The following is an 18,666-nucleotide window of genomic DNA, read 5'->3' on the forward strand; positions in this document are numbered from 1 at the left end:
TCTAAAATAGAAAAAACATTAGCAATGCTTAGCTTTTAATTGACTAAGTAAAATATCTAACTCCAGCTTTATAGAAATGATTTAAAATAATGAAGTTCATGTAATTCTGCCAAAATAAACAGAGAAGCATTATTTTTTCTATAGGGTAAATGGCAAAACACTTAAAGCTTGGCACAACATGTAACACACATTTATGTAACATTTCTCTGGACACTTTCATACTGAAGCAACAAATCTTCTTTTTAGCACATGTTGATTTCTGTTTCCAATTTGTGTTTAGGCTATCATTAGTGTTCAGCCAGCTTTTATTCTATTCTAAAGTTGACTACCTAAGGTAACTTTTATTTCCTGTAGCTTACCCTGAAAAAGATGAGAGGGATGGGATAAATACAAGATTTTTATCTAAAAACCCATAAAAGCTGAAACATCTAGTTTGAGATACATGTTTTTTTCATTTAAATATAGATATAAGTGATAACTTTTAATATTAGGACAGCTCTTGCAGTTGGATAGGTATAACTATATTTTCCTATAGCAGTCGTAGATCTATAATAGAATTGTTGCTTTATATATATATATATGTTGATTGCTTAATAACATTATATTGCATTTTATATCATTGTCTTTTACTAAACATGTGTCCTTCAGAGTATATTACAGGTAAATTACATTTTCAGCTTTCAATAAAATAATAGTACACCTGGTAATTTTATCTTTAAAAAAGTGAGTCAGGAGTGATAAATATGCTTGTTTAAAAGGTCTATGGATAGTGTATTTAAAATAAATATAAATCACAGAAACTTTGAGACTGGCATATGAAATTAAAAAATGAGTCCTGTTATTTTTTTCTTTCCCCTTCCCCTACCTCTCTGAATCAGCAGCTGTTGAAATGGGTTGTGGACTAAACAAATTAGAGAAACGTGATGAAAAACGGCCTGGTAATATCTATTCAACTTTGAAGAGGCCCCAGGTAGAAACCAAGATAGATGTTTCCTATGACTATCGTTTCCTGGAGTTCACTACTCTGAATGATGGTAAGTACAAAAGTCTTTTTCTTTTCGCTTATTTTTGATGACACTGAGAAGCCAATCCATTCATAATGCTTTTAACTAGTATGGTACATGTGAGTATTTAGAGTTTTTAAAAAAAATCTTGTTTAATCTCTTTGGTCTTAAATAACTTTTAAATACATGCAGTCACAATGATCTTGATGATTTTACCACCTTGACAATATCTTACTCAATATTTTTTTCTACCATAGATTTTAAACTAGTGCATAAAATGTAGCTCTTCAGATTTTAGAAGGGATTCCTTATATTGAGTGTATTTGATATGAAAGGATATGTTTAGATTCCTTTACCTTTGCACATTATCCAGATTTCATTTGGTAAAGTGATTCAGAGCTGGAATGTTGGACAGTTTTCCACCGTTTCCCCCTCCCACTGTCACCCTCGATAGCTGTTTTTGGAGGTTGAATTCAGTGTTGTCACTTTGCTGACCTGTCATTCATAACCCTCAGGCTGTGACTAATGCCTGTGGCATTCATATGCTTGGAAAAATGGAAAATGACAGAAGCCCACTTTAAAAAAAAAAAAAACAGCTGAAAGGCACACAGCCTTGTAGTTTCAATATATCTCTTAACTTTGTCCAGCAATGAGCCTCTTCCTTTCAACAGTATGCCAAATATTCCACATCTTAATCCGATGACTGCTCATGAATATTCCATTTATTTTCTCTTTTGTTAACATCAATGAACCTAGAAGCTCTTCCAGAAATGCCAGGCTGCAGTCATCCATGCCTTTTGTTATTTCAAGATTAGGCTACTATAGTATATTCTACATTGGGCTATACCTTAAACTTCTTTGGAAACCGAAGTTGATGCGGAGGGCTGTGGCCCACTTCTTAACATATGACAACTGTGCTTTGGAATCTGCATTGGCTGTCTGTTGGTTTCCAGACAGAGTTTAAAATCATGGTTCTGCCCTATAAAGTGCTAAATGACTAGGGACCTGTCTGTTTGAGAGATCACTTCTTTCCTGGTGCAACTCTGTCAGTGTAGAAGCTCAAGCTGCAAGTCACTTATGTGAGAGCGGGCATTGCTGGCAAGATGTTCTCCTTGAGAGCCTCTTGACTTTAAAACTCACTTTTCATCCAAAATAGCATGAATTGTTTAACCTTTAGGGCATAAGAACATAAGAATGGCCAGGCTGGGTCAGATAAGTGGTCTATCTAGCCCAGTATCCTGTCTTCTGACAATGGTCAATGCCAGATGCTTCAGAGAGAAGGAACGGAACAGGGCAATTATCACATGATCCATCCCCACCCGTCCAGTACCAGCTTGTGGCAGTCAGATGTTTAGGGACTCCCAGTGCATGGCATTGCATCTGTGATCATCTTGATTAAAAGCTATTGATCGACCTATCCTCCATGCTGCAAAGCCCTTCTGTTTGGCCAGGCATTTGGAGAAAGTTGAAGATTTGGAGGGGGTGGTTGAGTAGGAATGTGAATTTGAGTGAAATGGAGTTTGGGGACGTGGGATAGAGAAATTTTGGCTTTGTGGTCTAGTTTCTTTTGCTGGAAAAGGGATGTTGAATTTTTACAGCTGCTTCTGTCTTAATTGGAATGCGTTTCTAGTTATTTGTCAAGAACATCAAGAGGCTGGGTTAGGCATTCTTTTTATATTTGTGTGTTGAAATTGAAGTAAATAAATACAAAATCAAGTCAAGTAGCTCATTTTGAAATTCTGAGAGCCTTCATATCTGTACTTTGATTTTCTAAGCAATCTTACTGTGATATATTGCATACTGTGGAGCTAGTGGAAATGAATTAATAGTGGGGACATTTGTTTTATAGTCTTTTCTATGTCACTCATCACCACCATATCTGAGTGCCTCAGAATCTTTACTAGATGTATCTTCCTAACTAGGGCTTAAATTCTCCCCAAGTATTTTCTGGAGCCCTGGGGCTCGGGGTTTCAGCCTAGCGGGGTGCACCAGCAGGGTGGCTCTGACTGAATTTAAGCCCTGCTCCTAACACTCTGAGGTTTGGAGATGTTGTTATCCTCACTTTACGGATGGGGAACTGAGGCACAGAATGATGGTGTGATTTGCAAATAGCCACACAAGAGCTCTGTAACAGAACCCAGATTTCCTGCGTCCGGGTTAAGTGTCTTAGCCACAAAACCATCCATCCTCCTACACTTGGTCCCTTGGTTAGCAGGTTCACATGCTAGGTCTTGTGTGCAAAAGTCCTGAAACAGGAGATATACAAGAATGTCCATGGGTCTGTCTGCAGGATCAGTCCCTTTATAAACACACTGCTGCAAAGCCTGTATTCAAAAGAGGATGTCAGAAATTGATTTAGTTTTGCATATTGTTTAACTGATTCTTTTCTTGTGTGTGTTTGTATGGTAAGGAATTCCTTAGTGTAACAGATAGCATCTTTATAGTAAAAGAGAGCAGAATAAAAAAAAAAAAGCAAAGAGATAAAGGTTAGAAAAAGAGAACTTTTGAGTTACATCCATCCCCACTTCTTTTTCTGTATTGTCTTCTTAAGATTATATTCCCAGTTCTTTACTCGTAGTGTGCAAATTAAAGTACATGCATATGTCTTTGCAGAACTGGGGTCTTAGATTAGGTCCATTCTCTGAATAGATTATATCTTTGTATATATCTTTAAAATATGTGACACACTGTTGGACATGAGACAAGTAACATTTTTGGTGTTCAATTATATTGTTCAAACAACAGTTGTTTCAGATTTATTGAAGTCAGTGTGGTTTTTTTTAATCAAAACACACCATTATGGTATAGATGAGCCTTTTATGAGGTCATATTTTATGTTGTAAAATCAAAAGTTAAGTGAACATTTACTATTGAAATATACTTAAATTAGTATCATATTTCAGTTATTGTCTCAACAAGGTACTTAGTTTAACTGATCACAATCTCACTGGGGGGAATCTAATTGTATTCATAGCTGGGTTTTGGACACCTCATGTACTGAAAAAGATGCAAGTTTTCATCGACAAATTTCTATTTTCTGCAGGATATCACATTTGCTATTTACTTCATTGATTACCTTCCCTTTCTAGCAGTGATTTTGATATTACATTAAACAGTTGCTTGTGCCTGGTCTCTGCCTTCTGTTTCCTTTCACAATTCATTTTAAAAATTGTATTAGAGTATGTGGCTGTACATTTTAAAAAATACTGCATTTGCAGGTGTTTTTATTTGATTTAAGACTGGTAAAAGCAATTTTTTTCCCATTTGAAGTTATTTAATTACCTCCTTTCATTTTGTAAGCAGAGGTGTCTAAAGGAAATCAGTATTCTAGTTTTGTATTTCCACTTGACCAGGTAGGTTACCACCATTTTGTTCCTGAGAGTGATTAAATGAAGTTAGCATGGTAAAATATTATTAGTTCAGAGATCTTTGCGCATTGGCTACAATGAGATCATGCACCATATATAAAACACAGATAAATTATAAAGGAACTTACTTCTCATAAACCTGGCTTCCTAGCAGATAAATATGGAAAGATGAAATCCACAGATTGAGAGCAGTAAGATGGGAAGGAGAAGGGGATGATGGATTACTTGTCTGAAAATTTTTATCACTCATATATCTGAATTTAAATGTTGTATTGCTCTAGGCACTGATCCTGCAAACACTTACATGTGGCCTCAACTTTGTTCATGCATCTGCTCACATTGATTTCAATTGGACTACATACATGTGCAAAATTAAGCACATATGTTTGCAGGATAAGGGCGTTACTCCCTCTCCAGTAATAGAATCACAATAAAATATGAAAGCAAATATTCTACTTTTTGTCTTCTGATAAGCGCATCAGCATTTCCTCAAATGAATTACAGCTGCTCAAAGCAATTTGCAGTAAAATTGCTCGCCACTATAGGTCAAAGCAAAACCCAATTATCAGACTACAGCAATGCATAAAATGTTTTCTCCAAGGCATAGAAACCATTTTTATATGTAATATGACATAAAAAGAACATTAAACATGTTAGTGTTATATGCTGCAGATTTATTGCGTTTATTAAAAATAATTGGTATAATTGGTAGGTAGAACTTCAGATTTCTTTACCCTGTTTGGCTTTTAACTAAAGTTTAATAGCTTGGGAAAGTATATCAACTACATTCTAGTTTTTAAATAGAAACTTGCTTCCCATACTTTTTGTGTATACAGCTACAGTATGATAGACTCAAAAAATTGTTTTTTTAGGTAGTTTCTTGTTTGCAGCCTCATACCTCTTGACAAGGTATATTTTACTGATGATATATGCTAAGTATTCCAACAGCATGTGTCTCAGATGATTTAATCATTTTGCCTTCTCTTGTAAAACAAAATGTTAAATAATACTTTTCATGCAAGGATCTCCAAACACCTTATAAACATCAATTAATCTCAACATCCTAATGAGGTAGAGAAAGATTAATCTCATGTAACAGATGAGGAAACTGAGGCATATAGAACTTGAGTGCCTTATCTAAAGTTATATGTGAGGCAGAGCTAGGAATAGAATCCTAATCTGATACCGAGTCCTGTATTTTACCTACCTGGCCATGGTCTTGCCCAAATGCATGTTCATCAATAGATCTAAAGTAAGGAGTAGGTCAGACTGGCTTTATAACTCAGTATGCTACAAAATTTCTGTACTGAGGTCTTATTAATAACATGCAAATGCCCTGAAATTTTTAAAATAGCCATCAGTCTTGCCTGTGCACTCAAGACCAAACTGCTCTGGGGAAATGCCATGTTGTAATAGGATCCACAACAGGGTAGATGAAAACCTAGCTATGATTTGGTGATTTCTTGTGAACCTAACAATTGCTCATAAAGGACACGTGTAAATATGCAGTTTATGAATATACACTTATGGTGTATGTAAACTTATGGCGTATGTATTAGAGATCAGTGTTTCGATGCCTTGCAAAGCACTTGGACTGTGGAGAGCTTTCTGGTCACATAGGTCTAAGTCTTCTCCTGGTTTCTATCTGCTAAATCAAGGAATTGGTTTTATCAGCTGTCAAGTGCAAAGGCTTTGTTTGTGATTGAATGGCGAAAATTTCTCAACAGCTACAAGCCAGAAGGGCCTGATCCTTTTTCTATTCAAATTAGTGGCAAGATTTCCACTGATTTAAATTGGAGTAGAATCAGGCCCCAGAGTTGCTTGTCATTTGTTATGGATTAAATAATGAAACCATAATGGCTTTATGATGGTGCTGGGGTAAGTGGGAAGGAACCCTGAGGTAAAATTTTAGGGGGGTTTTCCATAATTTTTAACTGCATATTTAGAGAAAATATCCCTTAACTTGTCAAGTAACAGACACCATAAAAATATATGCAACACTTAATTTTAATTGAGAAGTTCTGAATAGTTTACTTTGAGAACAACAGTTGATCTTTGACTGGAAATTTGTGCAACTGTAGCATGATGGATGGAAGGTTAAAATCAATTAATATTGAGTGGTGACAGCCTCCCTGCTGAGAGAAAACAGGAAATCTTGGTGTCACCTAGCTCTTGACTAAGAAGTCACTTTTCTTAATCGTACTGAAAGAAAACCCTGGAGGAAATATAACTCATTTCTTTTTAGTTTGCATTGTAAGCCCACCAACTACAGGGGAAGTAAAAACCTCTCCATGAGAAAAACAACTTGTACCGTTAGCAGTTACGCATGACAGGCCCATGAGGAAAAAGCATAATTGCTTTTGAGTGTGTGGGTGAACAGTTTAGTCTTGAATCATAGGCTGCATGTGGTTTGGTGTCATCATGCTGACACCAGACCTTGTTACTATAACAGAAAGGCATAGGATCAAAATAATCCTACCTGTAACAATCTACATACAGCCACAGTCAAGCAACTAGAGATACAGGAATAGTAAGCAAAAAAGATTTTTTTTTTTACTCCATGGACAAATAAGGAACTCCACCATTTTAGTAATAAAAAGGAAGTATTTAAGTGACTCTGCAGTCATTCTGGAAAACTTCCTGTTGACTTCTCTGAGAGTTCTGCTTGTGTAAGTGTAACCCACATACCTCCTGTGTGGTGGTCTGTCCCATCTAGTGGCACTGAGACGAGAGAGGGGGAGAGGGAGAGGGAGAGTGTGTGTGTGTTAAATGAGTCTGCTCTACAGCCAGTTGGCTTTTAGCTCATGCTGTAGAGGCTCATGCACTAAGCTCCAGAGATCCCCAGTTTGATCCTGTGCGACGATGACCGGGGGTCTGTCGGCATTACATAAGGACCACAGCATTGGGTACATAGGCAGTTGCAGTGTTATGGTCAAAAGTAAAATGGCTTCTCCAATGCAATACAAGACATCTATGGTTTCAAATCTTGTCTTCCTCTGATGTGTGTAGTTTTGAGATAACCCCCGCTCCCAAAGTTATTGAGCAGCATAAAGCCTGTTTTGAACCCACAAATGGAAGAAGTGACATTAAATTACAACAAAAACTGAAACATAAGATGAGAATTGTCTTTAGCTAATTTAAATGTTGCTACCATCTCCCATTGTGCCTAGAAATTGCAATATAGTCACTTATGGGGCTGATTCTGCAAATTAGTGGGATTTTTGCCTGAGTAAAGAGTATAGGATTGGGCACCATAGTTTATATTAAGAAGACCAGATTATATATATAATGTTTAATGGTCATACTTAGTCTGAAGTGTTAACTCCACATTTGATTTAATAGAGATATTAATTTTTCAGGCTTTTTTATTATTACTTGTTTTTTCTTCCCTTTTAGATATTTTAGGTTATTAGATAATTAGATATTGGAATGTGTTTAGAAAGTCTGAGAAATGTACATGAAAAGTCTGATATAACTCTGTAAATCAAGTGTTTTGACATATTTGCTATTTATTAAGATATTGACTAAATAAAAGTGAATGAAGTTACTGAGTCTTGTGATATTTGATTTGATTTTGTGTTAAATTCTCATGATCTACCAGTTGTGGGCACTAAACTTGCAAAATGTGGGTTCAATTCAAGATGGCCATCACTTCCGTTACTTTGAATGGGACTGCAACCACTAGGTTTGCCAGGTATCTGGTTTTCGACTGGAATGCCTGGTTGAAAAGGGACCCTGGCGGCTCCGGACAGGTCCGCCTACCAGGCCTTAAAAGTTCAGTCGATGGTGCTGCAGGGCTAAGGCAGGCTAATCCCTACCTGTCCTGGAACTGCACTGCACCCCGGAAGCAGGTCTGGCTCCTAGGCGGGTGGGCCACAGGGTTCCATGCGCTGCCCCCGCCCCGGCTCTGCACTCCAATTGGCTGGGAACCATGGCCAATGGGAGGTGGCGGGGCGGTGCCTGTGGGCGAGAGCAACGTGTGAAGCCTCCTGGCCCCCACAACTCGGAGCCGGACCTGCTACTGACCCATCCAGGGTGCAGTGCAGTGTGGAGCCAGGACAGGTAGGGACTAGCCTGCTTTAGTGCCGCTGACTGGGAACCACTCTAGGGAAACCCGTGCCCCAACCCTGAGCCCCAGCCCTGAGCCCCCCGAAACCCAGAGCCCCCTCCTATACCCCAAACCTCTCATCCCTGGCCCCACCCCACAGCCTGCACCCCCAGCAGGAGTCCTAACCCACCCCACACCCAAACCCCATGCCCCAGCCCAGAGCCCCCTCCCACACCCTGAACCCCTCATCCCCGGCCCCACCCCAGCCTAGAACCCATACTCCTTCCTACACCCCAACCCCCTGCCTCAAGCCACACCTCCTCCCACACTCCAAATCCCTCGGCCCCACCCCCCAGCTTGGAGCCCCCTCCTGCACCCCAAAACCCTCATACCCAGCTGCCCCAGAGCCCACACCCCCAAACAGAGCCCTCATCCCCCCTGCACCTAACCCCCTGCCCAGTGAAAGTGATGGAGGGAGAGTGAGCCACTGAGGGAGGGGAAATGTAGTGAGCGGGGGCAGGACCTCAGGGAAGGGGTTGGGGCAAGAAGTGGGTCTTGGGGAAGGGGAGGGGCTATCGTGTTTGGTTTTGTGTGATTAGGAAGTTGGCAACCCTAGCAACCACAGGCTGCCTTCGATCAAGACGGTCACCATTTCCCTACAACATTGGCATGGGGAAGCGAGGCTGCCCTCGTAATAATAATCGCCATTGCCTATTGCTTCCAGTGGGACTGCGACCTAGCTGCACACCAGGAAGCTACTTGCCTCCTGGGTTTTGTGGTTAGGAGAGTGTATGGGGAAAGTGTGTGGAGACAGGAGAATATAATGGTAGAACAGAAACTGTTGGAAGAACAGGGAAATGTTGAGCGCAGGAGGACACTGAAGGAGCGACAGGAGTCGGGGGTGCTATAGATGGAGGCACAATAATGTGGCCACATGAATGTAGGGAACAGATAGGAGACAGTAGGGCATAGGGGATAGCAGGGAGAATGTGAACGAGGCAGAGAAGGAGGAGAGGAGTAGGCAGTGCTGGGGCTTGGCATTAAGCAGACTAAGCAACTGTTTAGGGCCCTGAGCAGCTCAAGGGGGCCCCTTATTCACTTTTATAGTATGTGTTGTGTGGGACCCCCCTAATATTTCTGCTTAGGGCCCCCAATGGGCTAGTACCTCCTCAGGGAGCGGGCAACAAGGTAGTGATGAGCATTCAGCGAGAATGGCAGCTACCCTCCTACAAGAGATAAGGCGAGGTTAAGTAGAGTTCTGCTCTGGACTATTAACAGTGTGGTGCGTGGTCTTGTTTGTGCATTCAAGGTTGAATTTTGAACTGAAATGATCACTCCAAAAATTAGAGGTATATGGCTCAAAAATCAGGACGGACCAAAAACCCCTGCAATGTATTATTTTTTTAAAATCTTATCATTTTTAAGTTGCTCTGATGAATTTTTTGGGGAAGGAGGAGTTGATTTATGGCTTATGAATGTTTGAAGTTTGCAGTGGAGAGTAAAAAGGAATTGCAGCACATGCTCCAGGGAAAATATTTTACTAGGAGGGATTAAATATAATTGTTTTCTATTTTTAATGCATAATGTGTACAAAACATATGGGCTTTCTTGAATTCTCTAATAAGGTTGTCAGTTTTCTTCTCCAGTTAGTATGTACTGACACTAAAGCCTCATTCCAAAATGGGACGCTCTAGTGCAAAACCCTATGCCCACATGGAGTCTCAATGGCTCATAGGAGTCCATGATTTCAGATCTCATTTCATGAGTGGAGACCAAATGAAGAGATCATTGCCTGAAATGGGTAGTTGTCTCATTTGTCCTTACAATGGTTTAGCTCATCCACACAGCAACGCCTTTGACAACCACTTTGGCATGTTCACATGCAGTCATGCTTACACAAGTGCACTCTGGGAAATGTGAGGCACTCTAGTGTGGGGTAAGGATAAAAAGACCAGTTGAACCAGTAGAGCTGCAGTATTCGTAGTTTTCCAGCTACATGGTGGAGAAATCTGTTGAAAACTGTACAGATTCAGCTGGACCTAAGGCCCTCCCAGCCATCACAGCCAACTGGTATGACCAGCTTTTGTAAAATGTTGAGCATGGCTGTCGTGTTTAGAAGTAAGGTACTGTACTGAAGCTGCAAGCTCAAGGCATTCCAACCAGTAGTTTGTAGAACCTCTCTCCCTAGTATAAACAGGCTTTTCTTTATCGTTAAAATAAATAAATAAAAAATTTAGAAATGCACATATCAGCTGTAGATTTTTCTTGAAAGAAACAGATTCTTCAAGGGAGAAAAATTCTCATTAAGTCTTTGCTATGAACTGCAGCTCTTGATCAATGCACTAAAGACAAGCGTGACAGTCATCAGGTGCGTTAAAAATGGCAGAAATTCTACCCATCTCTCTTAAACAGTCATTGCATAAAGGAATTCATCTCAATTCTGAAAATACAGAGCCTTTACATGGTATGTGGTACATAAAAAATTCAAAGCATCAAGGACGTGAGGAGTCCTAAAGATGCCATGTGTTTTGAAATGAAATGATAAAAGCCTTAATCTGAAAGGGAATGAGGTATGAGTTTACAAATTAAATAGAAAGAGTTTTGAAAAAGTTAGAGACGAGTCAAGAAATGGTTACTCATGAAATATAAATAAACATCAGTCTGCTGTTGTTATTCTTTGGTTGCTAAGCCCTATATTGGTTCTCTTTTATTTAAACAATTGTTTCCTGAATTTCTGAACAACTGACACAAGAATTGACAAATGGTGCTAAATTGCATGGGTTAATTCACCACCACTTATTGTACAATTTATTAAAAAGCAAAAAATTAGCATCTACTTATATCAAACAACACAAAACAAAAGAACGAAAAGAGAGACCGACAGAATAAATGGTCTTTTGTTAAGTTATTGTTGTGTAAAGTTTGGAACTGTGTCAGAATCTTTTTTGTTTTGTTTTTGTTATTTATTTACTTAGGAATGCTAAGCTCAGATGCAGCATCTGTCTTTCTCTGTGGTCCTTCTTCTGTCTGATTTTTTTCCAGCTGGGTTGACTGCCTTGATGAAGCCTTTCAAATGATCAAATAGATAAAATTGTATATATTCTGCAGGATTATTTTCATTGTTCTTCACCACATGTGCACTGAATAAAATACTTTATAATTGTCAGACTTTTTGTTATCAAGCTGCACCCTTACAATATTTGTCAGGTTTTTGTTTTAGTAAATTTTGGGGAGGAGAAATTATCTGCTCAGCAGCTGATATTTCCAGGAAAAGCCTTTCCAAAACCAGTGGTAGACGCTCAAGCTACCTTTCCTTTGAGTTTGGTTAATTGCTCATAGGGCATTATTCAGAAGTCCTAACCATGTAGGAAGATTTCTCTACTTAGGAAATTCCATTATTGGGCAATGGAGACCTAATACTACTTAGAATTTGGTAGCTTCATATACACATTGGGAGTAATTCTCCATTCCAGCTGATATTCACTCAGCACAGGAATGGAGAGGAGAGGAAGAAAGGTGGCTTTTAAGCCACCTCTGCACCCTCTGGTTTGTGAGACCTTGCTGAGATGCTTCTTGGCCCCCAGTGGAACTCAGAGCAGCTTTACGGCTGCTTTTAACTTGTGCCTGGGTTTCCTGTGACCTGCTAAGGATTGTGAACAGCCAAGGCTAACCAGAGCACTGTTTCACTCCTGCCATGCATTCCATGCCGGATGCTGCTATTAGGTTGTTGCATTGCTTCTGCCACTGGCTCGGGAGACCCCTGTTGCTGGGGTATCCTGCTGCCTTTAAAGCCCCTTTAACTTGTTCATTGGAGGGAACTGAGAATCTGACCTTTTTTTTTTTTTTTTAAAAAAAGATGATATGCAGGAGGTGGGATTATAAAACTAATTTCAATGCCACTGATTGTCGTAAAGGATGGTAAGAGCCTGAACATTTCAGGGGGTGAGGAAGAGGTTTATATTTTCTTAAGATGGACAGCATGATGCTTCATGTTTACCATCTTCATAGTGCAGTAGAATCCTACCCCTGTTAGATGGGACATCTGTTATGTCTTTATTGTGTGCATTTATTACTTTCGGATAAGATTATTATACCTCCAGTAACTGATTCTTTGGCAGCTTTGAAAGCAAGATGTTTCTGGTACTTGCATTTTTATTTCCACCAAGTATTTTTACATGTTGCATTGTTTTTGAAAGGATCATGTGGACTCTTGACTGTACAAAGCAATGATGTTAAACTTCTGTTTTCTCATCAGATATTTTTTGGGGAATGCTCTATTATTCTTAGCAGGCATTATTATTAAAAATAGTCCAGATCTCTGTTTTTGATCTGTCAGCACTGGCCTCTTGTTTGTTTTTGCAGTTCAGTTCTATTTTCTGGTGCTGGAGTTTGTTACCATGCTCCTATGACCCATATTTTGGGTTTACGAGGTGGTTTTCCAATAGACTTGCAAACTACCAATATAACTCTGTGAGAATTATTCACATACAAATGAAACTGGCCACATTTTTGTGCAGAAGGGGAGTAGAAGTTCAACTGCTGGAGGGCAACAGCAAGGTTTGAGTTAAAGAAAAAAGAAAAGCAATTTTTTGGCAACAAAAATTTATTTTTCCTTAATAATGAATCCATCACCCGTACTCTGGCTGGCGTGCTTAAAAACAAAACAAAATGGTACGCTTGGGAAGTGTTTTGCTAATATTTAAGTGCCTTTTCCACTATTCTTTGGCTTCCTAACAGGTTCTCCTGCTTACTTTGATGTGATGTGGTGCGTTGGTGGTGACATATCTCTCTCAGCTGCCAATGCTGAGCCACAGCCTCTGCCCTGATTGCCATTTTCAGTGTACTATGAAAACCTTATGCCTGATAAATGTGCTGCTAAAGATAAAGGGCAAAATCCTGGAGACCTTTCTGTAGGAGTTTTGCATGAATTAGAGGTGCAGACTTTGACTCAAAGGATTTTAGTTGTGTAGTAAGCTTTTTTTTTTTTTTTTAAGTAACAATTTGTGGAGAAAGTGCTGTATAAAATAGTAGTAGGCATCATAAAGGCTTTGTTGGTTTCAACATACCATAAGTAATTTACTAATAAGTTACATAATATCTTTAACCAACCTCCAGTCTAAAAAGGGTAGGCACATCTAGGGTTGCCAATTTTTGGTTGGATGCATTCCTGGAGGTTTCATCACATGACATCTTTAATTAAATTCCTGGAGACTCCAGGACAATCCTGGAGGCTTGGCAACCGTAGCACATCCAGTAACGTGTTTCTGATGTGGCTACTGTTCATTATGGATGTAGCCTACCCCTGCCACGATTCTAAAGGAAATAATTACCTAGTTTTAGTCCTAAATGTGTTGAATCTATTCTTTCTCCTCTAGCTTGATGTTTTCTGGAATTAATTTATTTGAGTTTGTGCTGCCATCATAAAAATCCTGGGCTGAGTTTATCTCTCTACTTTTACATCCAAGCCTAACAGAAGCTGCTGAGGGAGTGGCATGGTAGGAATCATTACCACTGTATGTTTTCGCCTGTCCCTGCACAGGCCTACCTCTGTGTGACTACAGCCTGGGAGTCAGACAGGGCTCCATGAGGATTTGTAGATTGAAGGAGCTGGATGAGGGGAGCAGCCATTTCATGACAAGTTTTCCTGCAAATATCTGATCAGCATTAACTCCCATTGGGTCAATTCCTCCTGTGCTGCTAGTAGCTACAGAGAAGACTACAATTAGCAGCTAACTGCTGGGGTTAGGAGGCAATCATAGCCACTGTGTGAAGATAGTGGGCCTCTGCAGGCCAAGATCAGCGGGAGAGTGGAAGTAAACACCTGCGCCTCTGACACAACAATAAGAAGGAAACTCCAGGATGAAACTCACACCCTGTCCCAACATGGGTGTTCCTACATATGGAATAATACACCCATTAATAATACAGCTAGTCAGAAAAAAGGATGGGGATAAAGGGGAAATTGCAAACAAAAAAAATTTTTTTTGAGAAACTTCATTTGTTTTTCATCACAACTTTCCAACCAGCTGGAATTACTATAAAAAAAAAAAATCTAACGTATGTTTCATCTTTTCATGCTGTTTTGTTCACTTATTTTGCATTTCACTCTATGTGGAAAATTGTATGAAACTAGATAGGGCCATTTCACTTTTGTTTATAATCTACACTGTATTCTGGTTCACATGTACAAGGCCATGGTATTGTTTGTGTTCACATCACTGCAAGGGAATGCTTTTTAAAAAACAAAACACTGCCAACCTTAGTTTTCTCTGAATGTAATCCCCTCTCCCTATGAACATGTTCATATTACATGTCATCGTAGGGTGCCCAGATGTCCTGATTTTATAGGGACAGTCATGATATTTGGGGCTTTTTCTTACATAAGTGCCAATTACCCCTCACCCCGTCCCGATTTTTCACACTTGTTATCTGGTCGCCCTATGTCATCAAGACCCAACCCATCCCCTCTCCCTTTTGTAAACAAAACCTAATTTGGGGGGCAAAGTCCAGTTTACAGTGCCTTTAAATAAAACTGGGTTCTTAGTTGTACAATGCAGAATGCATGCTCTGTCTAAATACTGCTGACTGCATAACTTATGAGTATTTAATATCTCTACTAAAGCTGAAACAGGGCAATTTACTTTTATGAGAAATCGTACAAGATTGCCCTAATAAAAGAATTTTGATTTGAAAGCACATCAGAAAATTATACTTTGAATAAAATGTTTTCAATCAAATGAAAAATGTGAATAAAGCTTGAAATAAAGAGAAGAAAGTTATCTAAAAATTGAAATATTTTAAATCAAGTAAAATAAAAAGATGAACATGACTGCTGTGCTTTATTTGATCTAATTAAAGTACTAAGTAGTTGGTAAGTATCATTGCCTATGCAGAAGAAAGAATGTTATAAATAGAGGCAATTGAAAAACAAGAACATTTGAAACAGAGACATGAATTGGTAGTAGTAATAGGATTGGATAAAAAAATCTAAATTAAAAAATACCCTAAACTTAGCGCACAGTACCAGTATCATCCTAAATAATTTTCTAAATTGCACTGAAGATAACAACAAAAACAGAAGGGAAAATGTGTACGAAACTGTGTAGATTTAATGTAAAAGGAAACATAAACCAGCAGGTAACATTTGTATGAAACCCTCAAACATTTATACAGTCATTTGTCCCTTTTTCTCTATGTTGCACCTTGCAGTACGTATAAAATATATAGGCATAATATGCCAAGAGGATTGTGGTTTCCCTGGAGGCTACCAATCCTCTGTTGCACAAGTTGGCTTGTGGAACAAAGACTATGTTGATAAATGCAAAGGTCTTTTCCAAGGGCGAGTGGATGTGCTGTTGAAGAATTTAGATCTTTATACTGGAGCCTGCATTAATTTAACGCATAGGCCAAGCGTTGTCCTCAATTTTCATTTTAAGTGTACCATGAAAACTGTAACACCAATAAATGTACTTTCTAAAGATAAAGGCTCAAATCCTGTTTACTCAATCAAAACTGCTGTTGACTTCACTCTCTGTCTTCCCCTTTTTCATGAATTATTTGAAATTCTCTTGTTACCTTTTGGAAACCACCCCTGAAGCTTCAGTGAGATTTCTGTGTACTAATTATCTTGTGAATATGGAAAAGCCTCATAATATAATGCATATAACCTACTTTGTTCCTCTATGCTTGATTAAGAAAAAACAATAATTCCAAAATTATTCTCTGTTGGTTTGGATGAAAATTTGTAGGCTGATGCAGTGTTCTTTGTACCTTTTTAATTCCTCACAGTTACCAGATAGCAAATTTTAATGACAATAGGGTTCAGTGATAATATATAAGAGGCTCTCAAAAATTGTACATTTCCTTTTTGAGGAGATTATTTCTCATTTACTGTAGAATGCAATAAAATGAACAAAGTTTGTATAGCTTGCTATTTATTTAAAGCTATAGTATGTGTATACTTGGTACAAATATGCTCGTGATATTGTAAACATCTGTCTTGGGCCAAACTTGGTTAATTTAGATTGGCAAAGATTGTCAGTTTGTTTCTCTGTTGTTTCACTAGCATTAGAATGTGGAGTAAAAACTTGCCAGGTACATGGAAAGCATATCAAAAGGAGCCAGAAAAAAAAGTGTGTGAAATGCCCATATGAAAAGAAGTGCATATTAAAAAGAACAGAAAAGTTCCACAGAGTGTATAGTTAACCTCTGAAACTCATTGCCATAAATTGTTATTGAGGCAAAGATCTTAGAAAGATTAAAAACGATTGCATAAGAATATAATAATAAATGAATGGTAAGTACATGAACAAGAACATTCACAGATACATTAGCAAGAGAATATGAAATAATAAGGTGTATCAACCCTCGCATGTCAAACTACCACAAATTACCTGATTTTGGAAGAAACTTCTCCAGATGGTAAGTTATTTCATAATTGTTGGGTTTCTTGAATCTTACTTTAAAGCACATGTAATGTCCACTGGCTATGACAGGATGTGACTGGTTGAATTACTGGTGTGAGCCAATATGACAATTCCTAGATTCCTTTCTAAAGATGTTGAAATCTTGAAATGAATGCGGTATATTGGTTGAAGCTGGGCCTAAGTAGCTTTAAGTAACATGACCAGCACTCACCCCATAACTCAGCCACTTACCCACTTTCTCCAGTTTGTGGCTCACATTCGTACATGGATGGAATGTTATAATTTTGAACAATTTTTTCAATTTAAGCATAATTAGACTTTAACATGTGGCATGTAAATTATCTTTCTGCCTCCACATGTCTGGTTCTGTAGTCCTTATGTGAGGAAAAACTCCCTATCAACTTGGGCAATGGCAGCAAATCATCCGCTCCTGCATTGCTGTTATGCGGGAAGGGACATAATCACAAAGTTCTCTTCACAGAGCTCCCTATGAATTCTACCATTGGAGGGATGCGGTTGGGCTCTTCCTACCTTCAGGGCCACCTGAGCCGAAGTGCTATGCTCCTGCACCTGGTGTGGGCCTTCCCCATTCTTCCAAGTTCATGGGTCATAAAGGTTAAATGCAATTCAGTATGGGCAGAAGATGTGGAAGCAACAGCTTTTTCAGTAGTGGAAATGACTGAAGTAATCGTATCCCCTGTTTCCCATGATGAGTCCAAAGAAGTTCGATTTACTATTCATTGTTGGAGGCAGTTTCATGATAGAATGCTGTACACAGGGTAGAGTGTGCATAAAATAACCCCACTGATTTTTTTCCCCTCAAGCCTGTTGTTCTTTCCCCTTTTGTTTCTCCCTTATCCCTACTCTGGTCTGTTAGACTTGCCTCCACTTTGCACTCCTTCTTTCTCTGTGCCCCTGCCAATGTCAGATGAAGGTGTGAGTCGTACTAGCATAATTAGTGGGGCATGTAGATTGAACAGAAGCTGTCTGACAGGCTGTGGATAGTTGCAGGAGGAGCATCAGATGAATTCCTTAGTTTCTCTTAAAAAAACTAAAACAAGCCCAGCCAGTGTGCAGTCTCACATGTTTTAATATTCTTTGGAGAAGCTACTATGTCCCCTATAAACTCATCCTGCTGGACAGAGACTGTAAGAACAGGAGCTAGGGAGAGAAAATCACTTATGCAGAAATTATACAATTTCTGATGTGGTACTTTACTGTCTTATCAAATTAAATTTTGATGGGTAATCAGAACACTTTCTAGATTGACTAATAATGATATCTCTGTTATTTCCTGGAGGTAACAGAAGAATAAATATATATTTATTTTTAAAAGTGTCCTTTACGCTCAGTTCTTGCCTTCCTGAGATACTACGATTTTGCGTTTGAATGTGTTGTTTAAATTTAACATTTATTAGATATTGTCATAAAAGTAAGCATGAGGAGCTTATTGAACATTCTATCTTGTTTAAATTCCAGATTTCTCTTGCATATTCATCACTGTTTTCTTTGTTGGGAATATGTAATATACTGCCCTTCAAAGTCAAAAGAAAAACTACTGAGAATGTCACTTAACATAATAAATCAAGAAAACAGCATGAAATATTAACAGCCAGTCTCTTGCCTGACTATGACGGAGTCTGAACTCTGCTTTGAGATTATTTTGCTTGTAGGTTCTTTAGAATTTTGGAATATCCTTTGCTCTCCATTCTCATCTCTTTAAAATAATAATAATAATAAATAAGTCAATAATGTAGGTTTAATTAAATATTACTTTAAAACCATTGGGCTTAGCTCATAACAATTGCATTTTAATATTA

General features: G+C 38.6%; 1 protein-coding gene across 5 annotated transcripts in view; it reads left to right on the forward strand.

Moving 5' to 3' along the window:
* The window catches only part of RFTN1 (raftlin, lipid raft linker 1), a 110,791-nt gene that overhangs the window by 6,853 nt on the left and 85,272 nt on the right, over window positions 1–18,666 (forward strand). For 4 of the 5 annotated variants that reach the window (XM_077811297.1, XM_077811299.1, XM_077811300.1 and 1 more), the window contains exon 2: window positions 882–1,034. In XM_077811297.1, the coding sequence (XP_077667423.1) occupies window positions 890–1,034 (145 nt within the window). In that variant the 5' untranslated portion in view covers window positions 882–889. Of the gene's footprint in view, window positions 1–878; window positions 1,035–18,666 lie in introns of all 5 variants that reach the window. The other variant, XM_077811298.1, reaches the window with a different exon arrangement.

This window comes from Eretmochelys imbricata, chromosome 2 (assembly GCF_965152235.1).
Source record: "Eretmochelys imbricata isolate rEreImb1 chromosome 2, rEreImb1.hap1, whole genome shotgun sequence".
Taxonomy (NCBI): Eukaryota; Metazoa; Chordata; order Testudines; family Cheloniidae; genus Eretmochelys; species Eretmochelys imbricata.